Source organism: Aulostomus chinensis, chromosome 18 (assembly GCF_037954235.1).
Source record: "Aulostomus chinensis isolate RoL2024-O1b breed Wild chromosome 18, RoL_Achi_v1.0, whole genome shotgun sequence".
Classification (NCBI taxonomy): Eukaryota; Metazoa; Chordata; class Actinopteri; order Syngnathiformes; family Aulostomidae; genus Aulostomus; species Aulostomus chinensis.
Window position 1 is genome coordinate 23,835,725 of NC_141337.1, and position 17,075 is coordinate 23,852,799.

General features: G+C 42.8%; 2 protein-coding genes across 2 annotated transcripts; both read right to left on the reverse strand.

Annotated features, from left to right (window-relative positions):
- Positions 1-395: 395 nt before the first annotated feature.
- Positions 396-7,756, reverse strand: ddx39ab (DEAD (Asp-Glu-Ala-Asp) box polypeptide 39Ab). Its single transcript, XM_086184177.1, has 10 exons — positions 7,618-7,756; positions 6,515-6,732; positions 5,821-5,948; positions 5,228-5,504; positions 4,993-5,111; positions 4,708-4,839; positions 3,257-3,366; positions 2,924-3,068; positions 1,552-1,699; positions 396-1,140 (listed from the first exon to the last, which is right to left on the reverse strand). The coding sequence occupies exons 2-10, from the start codon at positions 6,720-6,722 to the stop codon at positions 1,124-1,126; spliced, it is 1,284 nt and encodes a 427-aa protein (XP_086040303.1). The 5' UTR covers positions 6,723-6,732; positions 7,618-7,756; the 3' UTR covers positions 396-1,123.
- A 227-nt stretch (positions 7,757-7,983) lies between these two features.
- Positions 7,984-14,294, reverse strand: LOC147245840 (volume-regulated anion channel subunit LRRC8D). Its single transcript, XM_086184665.1, has 6 exons — positions 14,203-14,294; positions 13,429-13,789; positions 12,063-12,644; positions 11,026-11,276; positions 10,351-10,728; positions 7,984-10,216 (listed from the first exon to the last, which is right to left on the reverse strand). Exons 2-6 carry the CDS (start codon positions 13,768-13,770, stop codon positions 9,100-9,102), a joined length of 2,670 nt encoding a protein of 889 aa, XP_086040791.1. The 5' UTR covers positions 13,771-13,789; positions 14,203-14,294; the 3' UTR covers positions 7,984-9,099.
- Positions 14,295-17,075: the final 2,781 nt, after the last annotated feature.

Consider the following 17,075-nt stretch of genomic DNA (forward strand, 5'->3'; position numbering starts at 1 on the left):
CTGAACAATTTTAATCACAAACCCACCAATTTGAGGAATTTTGAGTTGAATTTTGAGTACACTAATATCACAGGTGGTAGACGTACTTTACACCCCTCACAAAACATTAGTCAACTGATTCCTGTGGTTTCTGCTGTTTCAAGGAGTAAGTAGCAATGTTCAGGGTTCATATATTTATCAATAAGTTTAGTTACTTTTCCCAAGTCTTAAAGGAAAGATTTTAATTGATGTGTTAAATGTGCTCTACAGAAAAATTAACAGAAATCCGTATCAAAATTTGCCAGTGTATTTTACTAAAAATTGATGACAAGCCATGTGATTTGATACATAAAAAAAAAGATTCTGTCAAACAGACAGTTAAAATAAAATCAAATATGCAAGACTTAATTTAAAAAAAAAATTTTCCTCTAAAAACTTTCCCAGGCCTTGGAATTTCAAATTCCAGTGACTTGCAAGTTTTTCAGGACCGTTTGAAGCCTGAACGCAGAGAACTTTGTGTTACACAATTTCAGAACCTCAAACATGAGACAAAATGTGGCATCAAATATTTTACTTGTATAAAACTTGCAAATTCACTACTCAAGCTCCAGTTGGTGACTACATTTATTGGAGGCATTCCATTGGAAATTCAAAGAGCTGCCATTTGAGCTAAAGTCATTTCTTTACTTGTGTCACTACATGATTACTCATTACTTTGTGAAGATGAACTCTTCTGCAGCGGGGAGGAAGAAACAAACTTTTTCATACAACAACTAGTCTGGACATTGAACCAAAAGAAACAAAAATGAAACCACGTTACATGATCCTTATGACTATCTCTCCATTTCCATCAAACTGTACTAGAGACAGTAATCAATTAAAAAGGGGTACAGACCATTGCCTCTAAAAGAGACCACAATAGTGAAATGGCATTTTATAAAAAGTTTTAATTTCATTGAGCAAAAACAAACAGTAAAAGACAAATTAAAACCAACCATACACCCCAGTCCCCAAAACTGACAATAAAAATAAATGTTTGAACAGAGGGAACGGGCAGAGCTTTCAAATAAACAGTAAAGTACGTCTACTTCCAACTACAAGACACAAGATCCATAGAGAGGAGGCTTCTGCTTGGCTGGAGGATTCATCTGGACTGCTCAACTGGAGTGGGACAGAAAGGAGACGAGGCGTGAGTTGAGCAAGAAAAAGTGAAGCACAATGAGCAACAGCTGGGCATACCGATGTTTCACCAACAGGTTAATCACCAAAAGGCCTCTTCCATTGATGTTACAAAGCAGTGCCAACTGTTGTCTGTAGCTGCCAAAATGACTAAGAGTGTATAACACCCAGTGATTAGCAGTGGGGCGCAAGACTTCAGCGGCTTAAATAGCTCCAGAAAACAAAGACCACCAACAATTAACGTGTGATCAAATGTAGTTTTACTGTAAATTGCTCTGAATCCATTTAATCCACTGGGATACAATCATTCCACTGGGTCAACCCATCAAGCTAACTTAATTAACATCGAGCAGAGCTGCATTTTGGTAGGCACTCAGAAGTGTGTTCACTCACTGTAAGAGGAGATGTCAATTTCATCGGGCAGCTCAGCCACATTGACCTCAAAGCGGTCCTGAACGTCGTTCAGAGTCTTGGCGTCCGTCTCGTCAGACACGAAGGTTATAGCCAGGCCCTTGGTCCCAAACCTGCCAGCACGGGCAACCTGATGGAGTAGAGAAGACACGGGAGTCAAACATCACCCCCAATTTTGGTCTGTAGACAAGTGTAACAGACATAAAAGAAGAAGGTATTTTTTCCACTGGCGAAAAGCTTCCTTACGAGAGCAGCTTGGCCTCTTTAAATTAAAGGGCATGGTTGAAGACCTGCTCTATGTAGTGTCATAAAATTTACAACTTACTGCTATACAGATAAGACTGAATTGACTCACTCTTAAGTGCAAAACTCACCGCTGCCAAAGGACACGTCAAAAGATCTGAGCAAATTACTTCCAATTAACCCCCCCCCCGCATGAGGCTGATCGCTTGAAGCCCCGCAGCCACACTTCATGTCATCGTCCTACTTTCCAGCCTCCACATCCCTCTCCAACTGGCTTGTTTGTACTTGCCAGCTTCTGAAGAGCTCAACTTGTGGGTGGAATAGTAAACTCTCTTCTTACCTCTGTCTGATAGCTTATTAAGGTTTAAAAAAAATTAGATGATGAGAGATTGATTACTGAAAAATATCATGAGCTTCATAACCTTTAATCAAGACATTATGAATCAGCAAAATGGATTTCCAGCAGACTAGAAGCACTGTGGCACATTGCTGCCTCCAAGGACAGTCTCGGGAGTACAAATGACGCACGGCAGGAAACACGCTCTGTGTTTGCTATGGGCGTCCACGATCACATGGCCGGCAAGTTTTGCACTTCAACGTATTTTGAATGCACTTTCAATCTCTTTCCATTCTTCCTCTCCTGCATTTCATGTAGGACATGTATAAAAGTACACTTGAGACACTGGGTAGTTTCCATTCCACCCACCTCTAGCTGAACAAAAACATGAGAATGTGGCAAATCTCTACAAGCCAAGCATTAAGACACTGACTTGTTCGTCTTAAGTCATGATGATGAGCCAGTATGAACACCAGACACTTTAGAGTAGCAGAATAAGGCATTTAGTTGATGGTTGGGCTTCTATGGTGCTGTACTGAGTGTCTGTCAATGAATGGTTCCTTAAACTGCAGAGATCGTTCTGAAAGCAGAACAGCAGTTACATTTAGCGTAAGAAAAAGGGCTGAATGGAACTGTGCTGCTAGTAAACAGACAATTCGCTGCTGCTGCAGTGTGCATTGTTGTGATGTGTAGCAGCAGTTGTGTGTGAGTGCATGCGCTGGTGGGACTCTTCATACCTACACCATAGACCAGTGCAAGGAAAAACATTCTCACCCTGTGCAAATAGGTGTCAGAATCTTCTGGCATGTCATAGTTGAACACAATATTGACTCGCTCAATGTCCATCCCTCTGCCAAAGAGGTTGGTGGCCACCAAGATCCGCCTTTGGAAGTCCTTGAATTGCTGATAGCGAGACAGTCTGGGGAATGGGGGCAGAGCCAAAGAGGATTAACGACACAGCTGCTGTAAGCATTACTGGACGGCCCCCCTTTGAAGGCCATGATGCGTTGAGTGAATAGATGACACTATGTGCCATAAACATACATTGCAGCTCAAGAGGGCATATATTATAAGCATAGGTACACAAGAGGAAGATGTGCATCTCACCTCTCCTCCTGAGCCATTCCCCTGTGAATGGCAATGGCAGGGAAATTCTGTTCAACCAGGAGCTGGGACAGAGCGATGCAGCGCTGGACTGACTTGACAAAGATCACCACCTAGAGGCAAAGCAGAGGCATTAAAACTACTTCAAGCAGGTTTTGCCAGCAGCCTTCAAGCAGATAAAGAGGGTGCTGATGTGTGGACTGCCACATTTGAACTTGGCAACACATGGCTTTGACAGTATACACATTAACACTGACACTACTACACATGTAACTCATCAGCTCAAGCTATGTGCTGTCTTCCGCCTACCCAATAACCTCGTAATCTCACAGACGCAACTAAGCCAAGCGAAATGATGGGGGGGGGGGGACAGGCTGGCACCAGTCCACCAATGTATTGGTTGAAACTGGCCCACCTTCTCAGTTTTCAGATACAACGCCTACAGTGATTTCAAATTTGTGTTGCTTAGTGTGTCCAGCAGAGAGTGCTCTGGTGCTTCAGTCGTGTTCATTTTACTGTTGTATCCTGCTCTTTAATTAGATGGTCATATATGATGATGTAGAATATTTTAATAGGACATCAGCCTTCTGAGTATCTTCAATAGTCATGTCAGCCCTAAAGTGCAGCACAGTGAACGCAGAAAAGGCTCCGAATCACTGCAGCATTTCCGTCATCACCAGCAGAAATGCATCGTATCTCCCACCGCCATCTAAACATGAGTAGAGACATCAAACAGCCTGGGCTTTGGGGAGAAAGAGTGAACCGCTGACCGGGAAAGAGGTGGCCCCGCATTAACACAAAACAAAACGCAATTACACACGGCATGACACAATAAAGCCTGATTTATGCTTCTGCGTCGCGTTGATGCCGTACCTACGCCGTCGACCCTACACTGTAGCCTGACGTGTGCCTCCAAAAAATCCTGACCGTGACGTGAACGTCGAGGACTGTGGCGTCAACGCCGTCACCGCGACGCAGAAACATAAACCAGGCTTAATTCCCCCATTAATGACATCACAGTGATGAAATGGAGGCTGTCGCTATTTTCAAATTCTCCAGTGTATATTATTATTGTTTAATGAGAGCCCAACACTGCACTGGACATGAATGTAACATTACAAGAAAGTAAAAACATGTTCCTAAATTGCTCCTACATCAGAAATACTACTGACAGTACAGACAGCTACAGGCAATGCAGTTATACCTAGTTTTTATTTCATATTTTTACGTTTCTGTACATTTATTAAATCGTATATAATTAGAATTATCAATTGGACAGCTGCTGCTTGTAGCAGAGAAACAATGTTGACATCAAAATATTGACAACTGGGAAAATTGTGCTAGAGTGACTTCTGGAGGAATCTGTCCAGAGGCCCGCTGAAGCCGATCTACTTAATTCTAAAAAAAAATAAAAAAATAAAAATAAAGCAGCAACAGGCACTGAAAGAGTTTACCTGGTTGAATTCCAACACATCGAGCAGGTCAAAGAGCTTGCGGTTCTTCTCGCTGTCCTTCAGCTTGCAGTAGTATTGTTGGAGACCGTGCAGTGTAAGCTTGGTCTCATCATCCACAAATACTTCCATGGGCTACACAGGAGAGCACAGAGACTTAATCACGTAGTTAAGCATGACATCAGGACACAAAATGGCAGGTTTAGCAACAGAACTCAACAGTCCAGGGGGGTGGGGTGGGTTGGGGGACATTTTCAGTAACAAGAAAACCCTTCATCGTTCACTTACATCCTGCATGAATTTGCGGCAGACGGGTCGGATCTCCTTACTCAGCGTTGCACTGAACATCATGACCTGCTTCTCGTGAGGTGTGATCCTGAAGATGTCCTGGACATCACGCCTCATGTCTGCCACACAAAAGGGGAGAGATGCAATAAGTCAGTGGCCGTACTATTCATGGTCGACACATCACCTCACACATTTGAATTGAACAAAAGATCCACTAATACAGAGTAAAACCTACCTAGCTGCTCCAACATTTTGTCACACTCATCCAGGACAAAATGCTTGACATTCTTCAGGCTGAGTGTCTTGTTACGGATGAGCGCCAGGATGCGGCCAGGTGTTCCAACAACAATGTGAGGGCAGTTCTTCTTTAGGACATCCTCATCCTTCTTGATGGCCATGCCACCAAAGAATACTGCTGCTTTTACAGTGGGCATGTACTTGGAGAAGCGCTCGTACTCTTTACTGATCTGGAAGGCCAGCTCTCGTGTGTGGCACATGACTAATACAGACACCTGAAGAGGAGAAAAACAGACATGCAGAGGAAATATGGTTCATTTAGTTCCCAATTGGAATGCAAATTGTGTTTATTTAGGAAACATTGCTATAAAAGATTTTTTATACCATTTTGTCCTCTTGTGGACTGCAAAATTAGGATGAACACATACTGACAGGGGTCTACTGTCATTACTATTACCCATCTTGAACTGGTCAGTGCTTTCTAGTGTGTGTCTTTTTACTGAGCTTGAATGAAACCATGGCCACCAGGGAGACAAAAATCCTTTTAATCCACTTCAGTGCATAGAACCTGTAAGCGATTACGACACGAACCTGTCCGTCAACAGGTTCAATCTGCTGCAGTGTGGCCAGAACAAACACAGCTGTTTTGCCCATTCCAGATTTGGCCTGACACAGGATGTCCATGCCCAGGATAGCTTGTGGGATGCATTCGTGCTGGACTACATAAAGACAAAGAAAAATAGATTTCAAACAATGCATAAATGTGACTGCCGGAAGAGGAAGTAACAGGTTAGAAGTTGAGGTGTGCTTTGAATTAATTAGAACTGGGGGTCAGGCCACACTCAAGTTGATTGTGTTCCAGTAGAAGTGTGTGTAATTATACTACTTGATATATTATGCAATATTTGGCCCATACAAACATTACAGCGACATCTGTACAGATATTACACAAATAGTACTAACAAATTAATATGGCAAGTGCCAAAAAGACCATTAGCACATTTCTGATGCACAGAGCAGCCATTCTGAATAGCACTTGTGGGTTCTTGGGTGTCCACATGTAGGAACTGCAACTAGGAAGTTTGTGTGTTCCAGATGAAACAGATGTTGACATTTCTGAGAGTTGAGGGTGGATTTCTAGCAACACTATTTGGATTTAATCAGGAAATCACTTCAACAGGATTGACATTAATGGGCCAAGTAGATGCAATCCATCAGACAGCATTTTACAGCCAAACAAGACATTTTACCACCTCAACAGTAAAGACACTGGAATGCCCCTCACCTTCAGATGGATGCTCAAAACCACAGTCGATGATGGCACGAAGCAGTTCTGGTTTGAGAAGAAAGTCTCTAAAGCCAGAGCTATGGATGGAGACATAGGAACCTTTCACCTCCTTCTTGCCTGCGGGGGCTGCGCTCTCAGGGGCTCCTTGAGGCTCCTCGTCTTCTTCATAGTCGAGCAGCTCATTATCAACATCATTTTCGGCCATTGTTTCTGGTCTAGAACAGGAGCAGCATAAGGTCGGGTCATTCATCTGTTTGAACATCTACCATGGTAGTCATTACTGCCTTCTTGAGCAAACGGGATGAGCAGCTCAAGGAGCCCACCTGTTGTTGCCACTCTTTGTCTCACCACAAGGATTAGTTCAGAAACCGTACTGGGTTTTGCAATGGTGTAGTTATCTCCATGTTATCCATAAAACTTTTTTTTTTAAAATCACACTTTGGTTGGTGTAAAGCAAATGGTGTATTAAGTAGTCCACAGTCGAGAGGCTAACCCTTGCACAGTACGGTAGCACATTGGAGTGCTATCCGCGTATCCCATTCTAACATGCGAGGCCGGCTGATGACAAAGACCTGTTAATTAAGCTTGAATGGAGAAGGCGCACAAATGGGCCTAGGGAGAAGTCGCTGTTACACGACAGTGCCCGAAAGAAAACCACGTAGCAAACGTATTTGGTTAAGCTTGGACTACGACTTCGGCCAATAGTAATGAATTAACCATAGCCGCTAGCTTCAGAGCTACTAGAGAGCCATTGTGTTGCATAACGTTAGCTTCGTGCTAACGTGGCGAGTTAGCTAGCTAGGTTGCAAGCGAGTCTGCTATTCGAGCTACTATACTAACGTTATCCGGCTGATCCAAATACACAAAACACTGTTGATGATAATGATTTGGATGAAATAATTCAAAATCCGCTCATTTACGGAAAATTACGAGGACTAGTGGGTTGGTCAAGCAAGGAGGTGATAGGCTCCAGACGCTTGCTAATACCCAGAAGCAAACAATGAAAGAGGCTACTTCACTAAATTTAAGCGACTGTTTAACTTCCGTGCCTGCTACATGTAAGAGAATCGAAATTAATCAAAATGATTTCAGATTCTTACCTTTATTGTGTTTACTACGACTCCACCAATAGATCACAACCGCATGGGGAGGCCTCAGTCGGTTTATACGAGGAACCGGAAGTCCCGCCTTCACAAAAGCGCGTAAACATAATTGGTGGATTTGGATGACAAAGGATAAAACAAGCCAATGATTGGAGGAAAGGTGTGCCGCAGTCCACTGCATTTTAAAAAAGCGGGATCCGTCAGCGCTACTCTCGTCTACCTCACCCATACGTGAAAAACACATTTACATCAACCACATAATGAAAATAAGTAAGTAAATGAATATTGTTTGATTGAAAGGAGAATGTAGCCTCACTGTGGGAGGAAGAATGACAATAACCTTATTTATTTTCATTCCTTGAATTTATTTTTTTTGTCAGTGCTGTCTTAATGTTTTCCTCTAAAGAATACATCATAACGAATACAATGAATGCAATTAATTAGATTCGGGTCACTACGTCACCACTATCAGCGCAAATTAATACTTTTAGAACATTTAGGCTTAACAGCGTTTTTCAACGCCATCCTCAAAACGACAAATGGGGGGTATCTTTGGAAGAAAGTGGTTCATCCCTCCAGAAGTCTTCCAAACACATGCATTGTCTTGTGGTGGTCCCACGTATTGGCTAGAGTTACCAGCACATCATGACCAACCGCAAACAGGCCTTTCTCAGGTGTTACGATACTTTACGTTGTTCAAAATTTTAATGAACATAAGCCTAGTGCTAGGCAGTATATCGAAATGTATTGAATAATATCAAAATCTAATATTGTATCATGGATTTTTAGCCAGAAATGAGATACACTATTTGTAAATAAGTCCCAAAAAAAAGTCAACGATGTCTCGCAAAAGGAAATGTTTCAAAAGTCTGGTGAAGTTTACAGTTACTCTTCTCACTGCCATCAAGGACCAGTTTGATGAATGTTGATGATTTATCAGGCATGAATTTTCCATACCATCATAAATATTGTGATAAATGTTAGTGTCAAAAAAGGACTTCTGAATCTCCTGATATTCTTTTTTCATAATGCCCAGCCTTATCTTAGCCTACCAGGCCCATCTTTTGATTTAATCATTCTCCAGCTCTTTAAGTCATAGAGTTTTCCACATTCTGATGTTTATAGATTCCTATTTTACAAATCGATAGTCAATCTCATGGAAAATCACAAAGCTTGATAATTTTCCAAATGCCTTTTAGTGTTTTTTTGACATTTGTTTAAACGTTTGAAAGTCAGTGTGTAGTATGGATACTTGTACATGGGCTAAAGGGTAAATCCAACAATGTTGTGATTGCCAAAGCCTCGCATTAAAAGGACAAACAAAACACTACAGTAGACAAATATTACCTTGAAATCAGGACATGAAATGGCAGTTTTTAGCAGTAAACCTCAACTAGGCAAATATTTACCATCATCATTATTATTTGGATAATGCTATCAGTGCCTGGACTGTAGTTCAGCGGCAGATTTTTATTGACCTTAAATCTGTGATTCCAGAGCTGAAGAGAACCTCCACTGTGTAGGAGAAAAGTATGGGAAACTGTCTGATTGTGGCTGGGAATGTTCCTCTGAGTGGGAGGAGGAGCAAGAATGGTTCAGGAAGTCCCTAACATATGCAGGCAAGGAAAGGAAGAGACTGTGTTCCACCTGAAGACCACCTCCACGCATCCCTGAGCAGCAGCCCAATTCAGCAGGCAGTTCCTCCAGACAGTTACTGCGCAGGTCCAACTTGCAAAGCTGACGTAAAGATGCAATCCCCCTTGGTAGTGACCTAAGAGCATTGTGAGACACATTTAGGAGACTGAGCTCCAAACAGCTACTGAACAGCTCAGGGGGCAGACTCTGGAGCCTGTTCCCACTAAGGTCCAGCTCTGTGAGCAATTGCAGTCCCTTCACCTCTGCAGGCAGCTTCTCTAGCAGGTTGCCAGCCAGCAGGAGCCTTTGAAGATTGCATAGAGTGAACAGTGCAGAGGGAAGATTCTGGAGTTGATTGCTGGACAGATCAAGCAGCTTTAGGCCTCGTAACACACCAACACTGGCCGGCAATGCAAAAACACGGTTAAAGGAGAGCCTGAGGGAAGACAGACGACGCAGATGAGCCAGACTAAGCAGCTCCTCCAGCGTTCTCAAGTTGTTATGCTGGAGGTTGAGAGTCTGTAGTTTGGTCAGAGCCAGCAGTGTGGACGGCAAACGCTCCAGCTGGCAGTCCTGCAGCTTCAGCTCTGTTAGGTCAACCATCCGCTTCAGGCCGCTCAGTACAAGCAGCCGTGTGCCCTCATTGCAGATCTCCAGCCTTACCAAGCTGCTGGCCACCTCATATAGCTCACCGGGGATTCGCTGTAACATGCCTTGAATCACCAGTACACGCAGGTGACGCAACTGGCGGAGGCTCCCTAACGCCCAGTTGCGGCCCACCCCCCCTTCACCACTCAGGCGACCTGAGAGGTGAAGCTCATGCAAGCTACGGAGGGAGAGGACCCAGCTGGGGATCTCTGATGTCTGAGTAAAAGTGAGGTGAAGGACCTCTAGACGTTCTTGGAGAAATCCAAGTGCACCGGGATCCACAGCTGCAGTGCAGTGGTAGAGATGGAGCTCCCTGTTATTGGATAAACCAACAGAAATCAAGTAAGTACATGCAAAAACAAGGCGTAAGTGTATGGGGAAGTATGCACATCCAAGCATTCAGGCGGTGGAAATAACCTGTGTGCACCCTTATACTGTACACCTCACCTGAGTGCCACCATGAATGACACCTGAGCTGTAAATCTGGCATCTGTGATGAGCTCCAGTTTAAGGACCTGAAGCTGGCTGAGTTTGAAGAGGGCTGGAGGAAGTCGAGGCAGTGCCACCAGCTGCAGTGTGGAGCGGCCCTCTGAGTCAATGCTGGACATGGCATTTAGCTCCCTGCCCCCCCAGCGCCTCTCCAGGCTTTCCTCCATTAGCCGACTTTCACTGACGGGGGACAAAAAAACGGACAGGTGTTGGGCCAGCAAAGGGTTGTACTGGTCCAACATGTGTAAAAGAAAGGCCAGGTCATGTCTCAGGTCTGGCACATCCCTCAGCGAGCACAACTCCTTCAGTGAGTGGAAGGAATACTGCCGCAGAGAACTGAATTGGAGACAGATGAAGAATGATCTCAGACAGAATATGTCAAAACAGCAGTTTTCCACTCTGATCAGGCTCAACCTGTTCAACTTCACCAGCATCACTCTATTTAAAGTCTTCTATGAACAATCAAAAAGAATTCTCAAAAAATGTATATATTTTTTTATATGTCGACTAATTTATCTTGTTCATACAAAGTTATACTCTCGTAAGCCTCTTCAACCTTACACTGTGCATGCACTGTCCTGAGCACCTACATATTTATACTGCTTATAGTACACAGTATATGCAAAGCCTGACCTGTGTGAAATCCAACAGAGGGTGTAAAAGTTCAGCAGTCCATACAGTCCCATTAAGGTCAAGTAGGCCACTAGCAGTTTGTGTAGAAGAGAGGAGAGCACATGGATACACTCAAAGGTGGCGTAGCCCACCAAGGTCTGATCCTCAGGGTGACAGATGTGGGTGAAGGAGAGGGTGCTGAGGAGAGGGATGGTGTAACTCACGATCAGTGAGACCAGCAGCAGTTTCAGTATTGTTTGAGCCAAGTAGACCTAAATGGGTGAGAGCAGGAGTGATGGATAAAACATGTCATCAAGCTTTATCAAAAACTGAAATCAAATCAAATTACATACCTGAATTTAAAAAAAAAAAGTTTTAGGGGTATGTGAAGAAACATTTCAATGCTTATTGTCCATCCTTCCCAGAGCCAGACAAGAAGATAGATACCATAGATACCCTACATACAATAGGGAGCTGAGTCCCTGAAACTTGCTAGTTAGCTTAGCTTGAAGAATGGTAGTGGATGGGAAGTGTTATGGTACCTTTATCAAAAGTCATCGAACATACTGCGTCACACTTTGTATTCTTTAAAATGCTAAAGATTGTACACATAACATTCCTTATGAAATTTAAAATGATGACATCCTGCAAATTAAGAAACAGACATCTGACCTACTACCCTGAAGACGTGTGCTGAAGACAAGAAGTGACTGCTATTTTTAACCATTTGTAAGAGAGGACAAGGGGAAATAACTTCCGGACAAACCAAGGTGTGATGACTTTTGATGCTGGTATGCTAACACTTCCCACCTGCTACAATTCATAGTGCTATGCTAAATAGTGGTCAGCTGGACTCTGTTGGTCTGGGCTTCCTTATGCATGCACAGAGAAGACCAGGGTATCTGTCTTGTCAGGCTTTGGGGAGAACATGTTATCACATCACAAAGTGTTCAATTCTTTTAGCAATAAAACATCAGAAAAATCTCACTGTTTAAGATATATATATTTAAAAAAAACAAAGAATGATATACAAACCCTCTGATTAAAGGATCTCTAACCTTATAGATGACGTCCGAGCTTTCACAGTGGGATCTAAACTTCCTGACCCTTTCAAACAGCGCCCTGGCCTGTTCCCCATCACTTTTATCCAGTCTGATTTCCTGCCTGGGACTGTCAATCATGCCTGAGGTCTTGGAAGATGGGAAGTGCATCTGGGAGCCAAGGGTTATAATTGACGTGGTGGATTCTGATGAGAGTGTGGAGGGGCTTGGAGAAGGAGGGGTGGCATTATCTAACCGCTTCAAAAGTGGGCTGTCTGTGCCGGAGTCCATACTTGAGTGTCTAATGCAGGTCTCCGGGGAAGAAGATGAAACTGTGGAGGGAGGAGGGTGGGCTTGCTGCTTCTCTTCCACCATCTCCTTTTCAAGAATGTTCTCCTGCTGGACAGCATGGGACAGGGCCTGAGATGTCCAGGGTGACTCACTGCATTTTGCCAAGATGGCCAGGAAGTGCTCTATTCGGGAGGAGGTATGGGGGAAGTGGAGCCAGAAGGAGCCGCTGGCAACCAGCACTAAAGATTGCAGCAAGGCTATGTAAGGGAAGAATCGGGAGTAGAAGGGCAAAGCCTCATGGTAGCACACCTGAAGAGACAGGCAGACAGACAGAAGATGCACTTAAACCCGCCGTCCCTTGTGGCACTTGGTGGGAGAATAGCAAGCTGGAAAACACTAACAAATGATCAAGTCATTAATGTAGCAGATCCAGAACATTTAATTAGAACAGGAGATTTCAAAGTGTCCTTAAACCCCTACAGCCCTTAAGTTCCTGGATGCCAATCATGATTTAAGTTATTTGATCCCAGAGACATTCAATAGGGGGCGGCATGGCTCGTAGGTAAAGTGGGTGTCCGCTTTGATCCCCACTTCCCCCAGTGACCATGTCAAAGTATCCTTGTGCAAGATACTGAGCCCCTAATTGCTCCCGATGGCCCTGCGATGGACCGGTGACCTGTCCAGACCTGGTGACCCCGCCTCTCACCAAATGTCAGCTGGGATAGGCTCCAGCCTCCCCCCCACAACTGTGATAAGCTGAACAGGAAACGGATGGATGGATGGACATTCCACAATAGACACAAGGCAGCCAAATGTAGCCATTTGTCATATCTCCAGACTGCACCAAATGCATAAAAGGCTTTGTGTTGTTTTTCACTGTGAAAATAAGAAAAATAGTAAAATTCTCCATTCTGTAAAAACGGATCTTAGTCTCTTTAATCAATCCCACACAGTTCAGCCATTTCCAAGCCAGGACAATTTCATAACTATAAGAGAATATTCTTTCACTTCCATTTAGTGAAACTGGAGCTCCTCCCACTCCAGTGTGCAGACATTCTTTTTTTCTTTCAAGAACAAGGAAGTATTACAGTACCTGGCTAATGTAAACATACTGCTGGTAGTCCAGATGTGTGCGTCGACCCTGAGATGTAGAATGAAGAATTGGGCTGATGTCATGTGGAACAGATGTTGAAGATAAAGCCGGTGCTGCGTTTCTCTCAGTGGACGAACTGTGAACACTCATATTTCCAGTGACAAGAGGATCCAAGGGAATGCACAATACTCTGTCCCTTGACAACTGCATGGTACAAGCTAGAACGGATGCCATTACCATGAGGACCACCAAGTAGTCCATGAAAACCTCCCACCATGGCTTCAACAGTTTAGACCGGGTCTGATGCTGGTTCAGGGGGGCCAGTTCTGATAGGGAGAACATCACCGGACGACAAGGACGACTGCAAAAGTTATTGTAAAAAAGTGAAGGAATCTCTGGCTGGCAAGTACACATGAACACATAGATGTCTGTGTTAAACCGAAACACGCGCGTTAGATTCAACAAGATCATTAAATGTTCAATGATGAAATGGATGTTGATGTTACAAAATAAGTTGACGATCTCATCTGAATATTCTGGCCTCACACTTTTGTCGAAATGTTTGAGACATGCAAGTTTTAATGCATTGATATGTAAATCAATTTTGCAATATTGCACCTTAAACAATTCCAAAAAGGCAGTACAACGAATGGGAAATGAAATGGCACCACTTGCTTTCTTTGCTCTTATCATTAATTTAAGCGTCCCCAAAAAGAAATTAAAAGTTTGATCAATTGTTGCCATTTTTACAGCCTAGAATCAACCTTCGCTTACCTGAGTAAACACTTTTCTTCTCTCCTCTCTTGCTCCTCTCTGATCAACTCACAGTTGCCTTATAGAACATTCATGCCGGTGCTGTCTGGTTCTGCTGGGAAAGTTTTACAACAAACTCCACCTCAACTGGCCAACACACAGCTTTTCAACAGTTGCCATAGAAGCGGAGGATGTGTTGCTAAAAAATCTAATTCAGCAGCGGGTTCAAGACTGGCTCGGGACATGCCCCCTTAACTCTTTGAGGACTGACTAAGCTTGAGCAAATGATCGGAGGGAGTTAAAAGACATCAAGGTATTAAAAAGAAATTTACAGGCATGTCAAAAGCAGATTTATAGGCCGCTCAGACGGTGCCCTTTCACAATCTAAATATCCTTGCTACATGAGGTACGTTTTGTCTTCTGTTTGTGTAATCTATAAAATTTTATAAGGAGGTCAAAGGTTTAATGTGTAAAATCCAAATTGAAATTCAATTAATTGGGAACCAAAGAAAACACGTACAAGTGAACACAATTATATTCTAAAAATAATGATGTAAAAGTATACATTACACTGAATGTCAATCCTTGACCCTATCTGTAAAGTGCAGATAATTACTAATTAATGTAAGTTCCATGTACAGTAACACTCCAGTGTCCAACATGTCAAGTTAAGTAATATACTTCATTAAAATAAACACTTTAGTTAGACTGACCTGAGGCCCCCCCACCCCCATTTCCTATGCAAGTTACAGCATCGTCGGGTGTCTTACATACCACACTGTTTTCAGATATTTCCAGCAGGGGCTGCTGAAGTCGCAGCTCTGTGAGTTTTGCAGTCCATTAGACTCCAGACACTTAATCTAGTCAACCCAGTTCGTATGTTGCAGTTTAAAATGCAAACCAGCACTGTTTAACCCTAAACCACAGGTTCACAGCCTGTTCTTTTTTTTAGGCCCACCTATTCTTACTTGAACTGGCCCAGATTACAATTAAAACAACAAGGTTCTTTAAAACTGTACAGGTGTGAGCTTACCACATTACAGCCAAAGGTTAATATGCCCTGCTTCGGTGTCTCAAATTGATGTTTTCTGAAGTTGAATTTTATACCAAAAAACCTAGATTAATTTAAATCTACATATCTGAGATAGTAGTGTTGGTTATAATAGTTTCCTGAGAGGTTAAAGGTTAGGGAAGATGCTGACTGTGAAGGTATGTACCTGTGTGAAAGTGTGTGTTTATATGTGTGCTGTGGGTGGGACGGTTCAGCAAACCCACGGCTGCATTTTTTATCATGATATGCGGGTCAGTGTTTTGGTATTAAGTCAGTCTTCTGTGTCTGGTACATTAAGAAGAAAAATAACCTCCCCAGCAACTGAAAACCAAATATATCTTTTGTTTCGTTGTGGACAACAACGAGCTGCAGTTTATTTGTTCAAATTGATTATTGGCTCTGTAATGAATGGTTTTACATCCCCAGTGTGCACACAAACGATGTAGCTCTTCATTGTGCTTCCTTACAAGTGGGCCAAGAAGAATCTGGAGCAAGGATACAAACTGACACTGAACCACAGTCAGATACTCCACTCAGCTGGTTTGTGAATTCACTGCGTGTAACAAGTGAGTATGTATTATAAAGAAAAATCACATAGCTGCAGCAGTGATGTGTGTGATTAATTCTCATTATTTACACACGAGTCAAGGTGAACCAACAACCTTCTTGCTGTGAAGCAACAGTGCTAACCACTGCACCACAGTGCCGCCTTGATGTGAGCACCATTGTTCAAAAAATAAATGATCACATACAGTCATGTTTTGCCTCAGATTGTCAGAACTTGTTAAGTCTGCTTTAAAATTCAGATCAGGCCTACTTGTATTGCTAGTAGATGTGCCTTTTTTCCCCCTGGTGCATCAAGTTCCTTCATCACCAGAACCAATAAATACCCACGTCTACTGCTCATTTCACCTGGGAACGAATGCTGATTAGATCTGTTCAAACAGCAGCCAAAAGCCAGATGGTAGCAGTTTTTTTGGCCGATGGCAAAAACTACATTACCTCATCACCATGCATCTTGCACACTAAAGACTTTGTGCCCTTCTTCTCTTTGAGTTTAAGATCTTTACCACATGAGGTGTTCATGAAAATTTGCAGTGTCCTTACTGGTAAGCATGGCCACTTTTGGCCAGAGGGCCTGCCAAAATCAGCACAAACATAAAGTTCAGAAATCCGACATGGCAAAAATGAAGAGCCAAAGTAATAATGGTGCCCTGCTTGACTGTAATGAATTCTGCTTTACGTGGCTGTACAGAAGAATATACATGGCTTCCAAATATTCAGATACTTCAAACAAAAGCAGATAGTGCACACAATGTATGGAAATCAAATGAAGTAGAGACATGTTAATATTCAGAACATTTCATTGCATATTTCAATACCTGCCTCAATATATTTGGTTGCTTTTTTTAAATTAGCATTTTTATTCATGAACATCCATGTGTCCGGGCTGATACAATTAATACAAAACATTTTAGATGTAAATATCTTAATCTGACTAATTCTATCTTCCATCCAGCAAGCTGCAGATTCTCCAGAGGGGAGCGACCACATTTGCCATCGTCAGTCCCAATGTCATCAGTAATGTGGCGGAATCACGTACACTGATAGAGAGGGAATACCAGATTTATAGTGTCTCCTGTTTTAAAATGATTAATTAAAGTTTGGATTTTAAAAATCTTATCGCAATACCTCCATATCATACCATATGTGTGTTGAATGTCAGGGGACAATGTGAAAAGGAAACCCCAAACATTTAGTCATTTCAGAACACATTTCAGTTCCTCACAAGTAAAACAGATTTTTGTATCTCAACAGAAGTCTAATTTTAAAGCCCCGCTTC

What these genes read in the sequence shown, in the direction of transcription:
- ddx39ab (XM_086184177.1), bottom strand. Translation starts at nt 6,722, where the DNA reads ATGGCCGAAAATGATGTTGATAATGAGCTGCTCGACTATGAAGAAGAC. An exon ending in ATGTGTTGGAATTCAACCAG is followed by an intron (nt 3,367 to 4,707) that starts GTAAACTCTTTC and finishes CTTTGCCTCTAG; the next exon opens with GTGGTGATCTTTGTCAAGTC. An exon ending in CTGACACCTATTTGCACAGG is followed by an intron (nt 1,700 to 2,923) that starts GTGAGAATGTTT and finishes CTACTCCATCAG; the next exon opens with GTTGCCCGTGCTGGCAGGTT.
- LOC147245840 (XM_086184665.1), bottom strand. Translation starts at nt 13,770, where the DNA reads ATGTTCTCCCTATCAGAACTGGCCCCCCTGAACCAGCATCAGACCCGG. An exon ending in AGTATGTTTACATTAGCCAG is followed by an intron (nt 12,645 to 13,428) that starts GTACTGTAATAC and finishes CTGTCTCTTCAG; the next exon opens with GTGTGCTACCATGAGGCTTT. An exon ending in GCTCGGACGTCATCTATAAG is followed by an intron (nt 11,277 to 12,062) that starts GTTAGAGATCCT and finishes TCACCCATTTAG; the next exon opens with GTCTACTTGGCTCAAACAAT.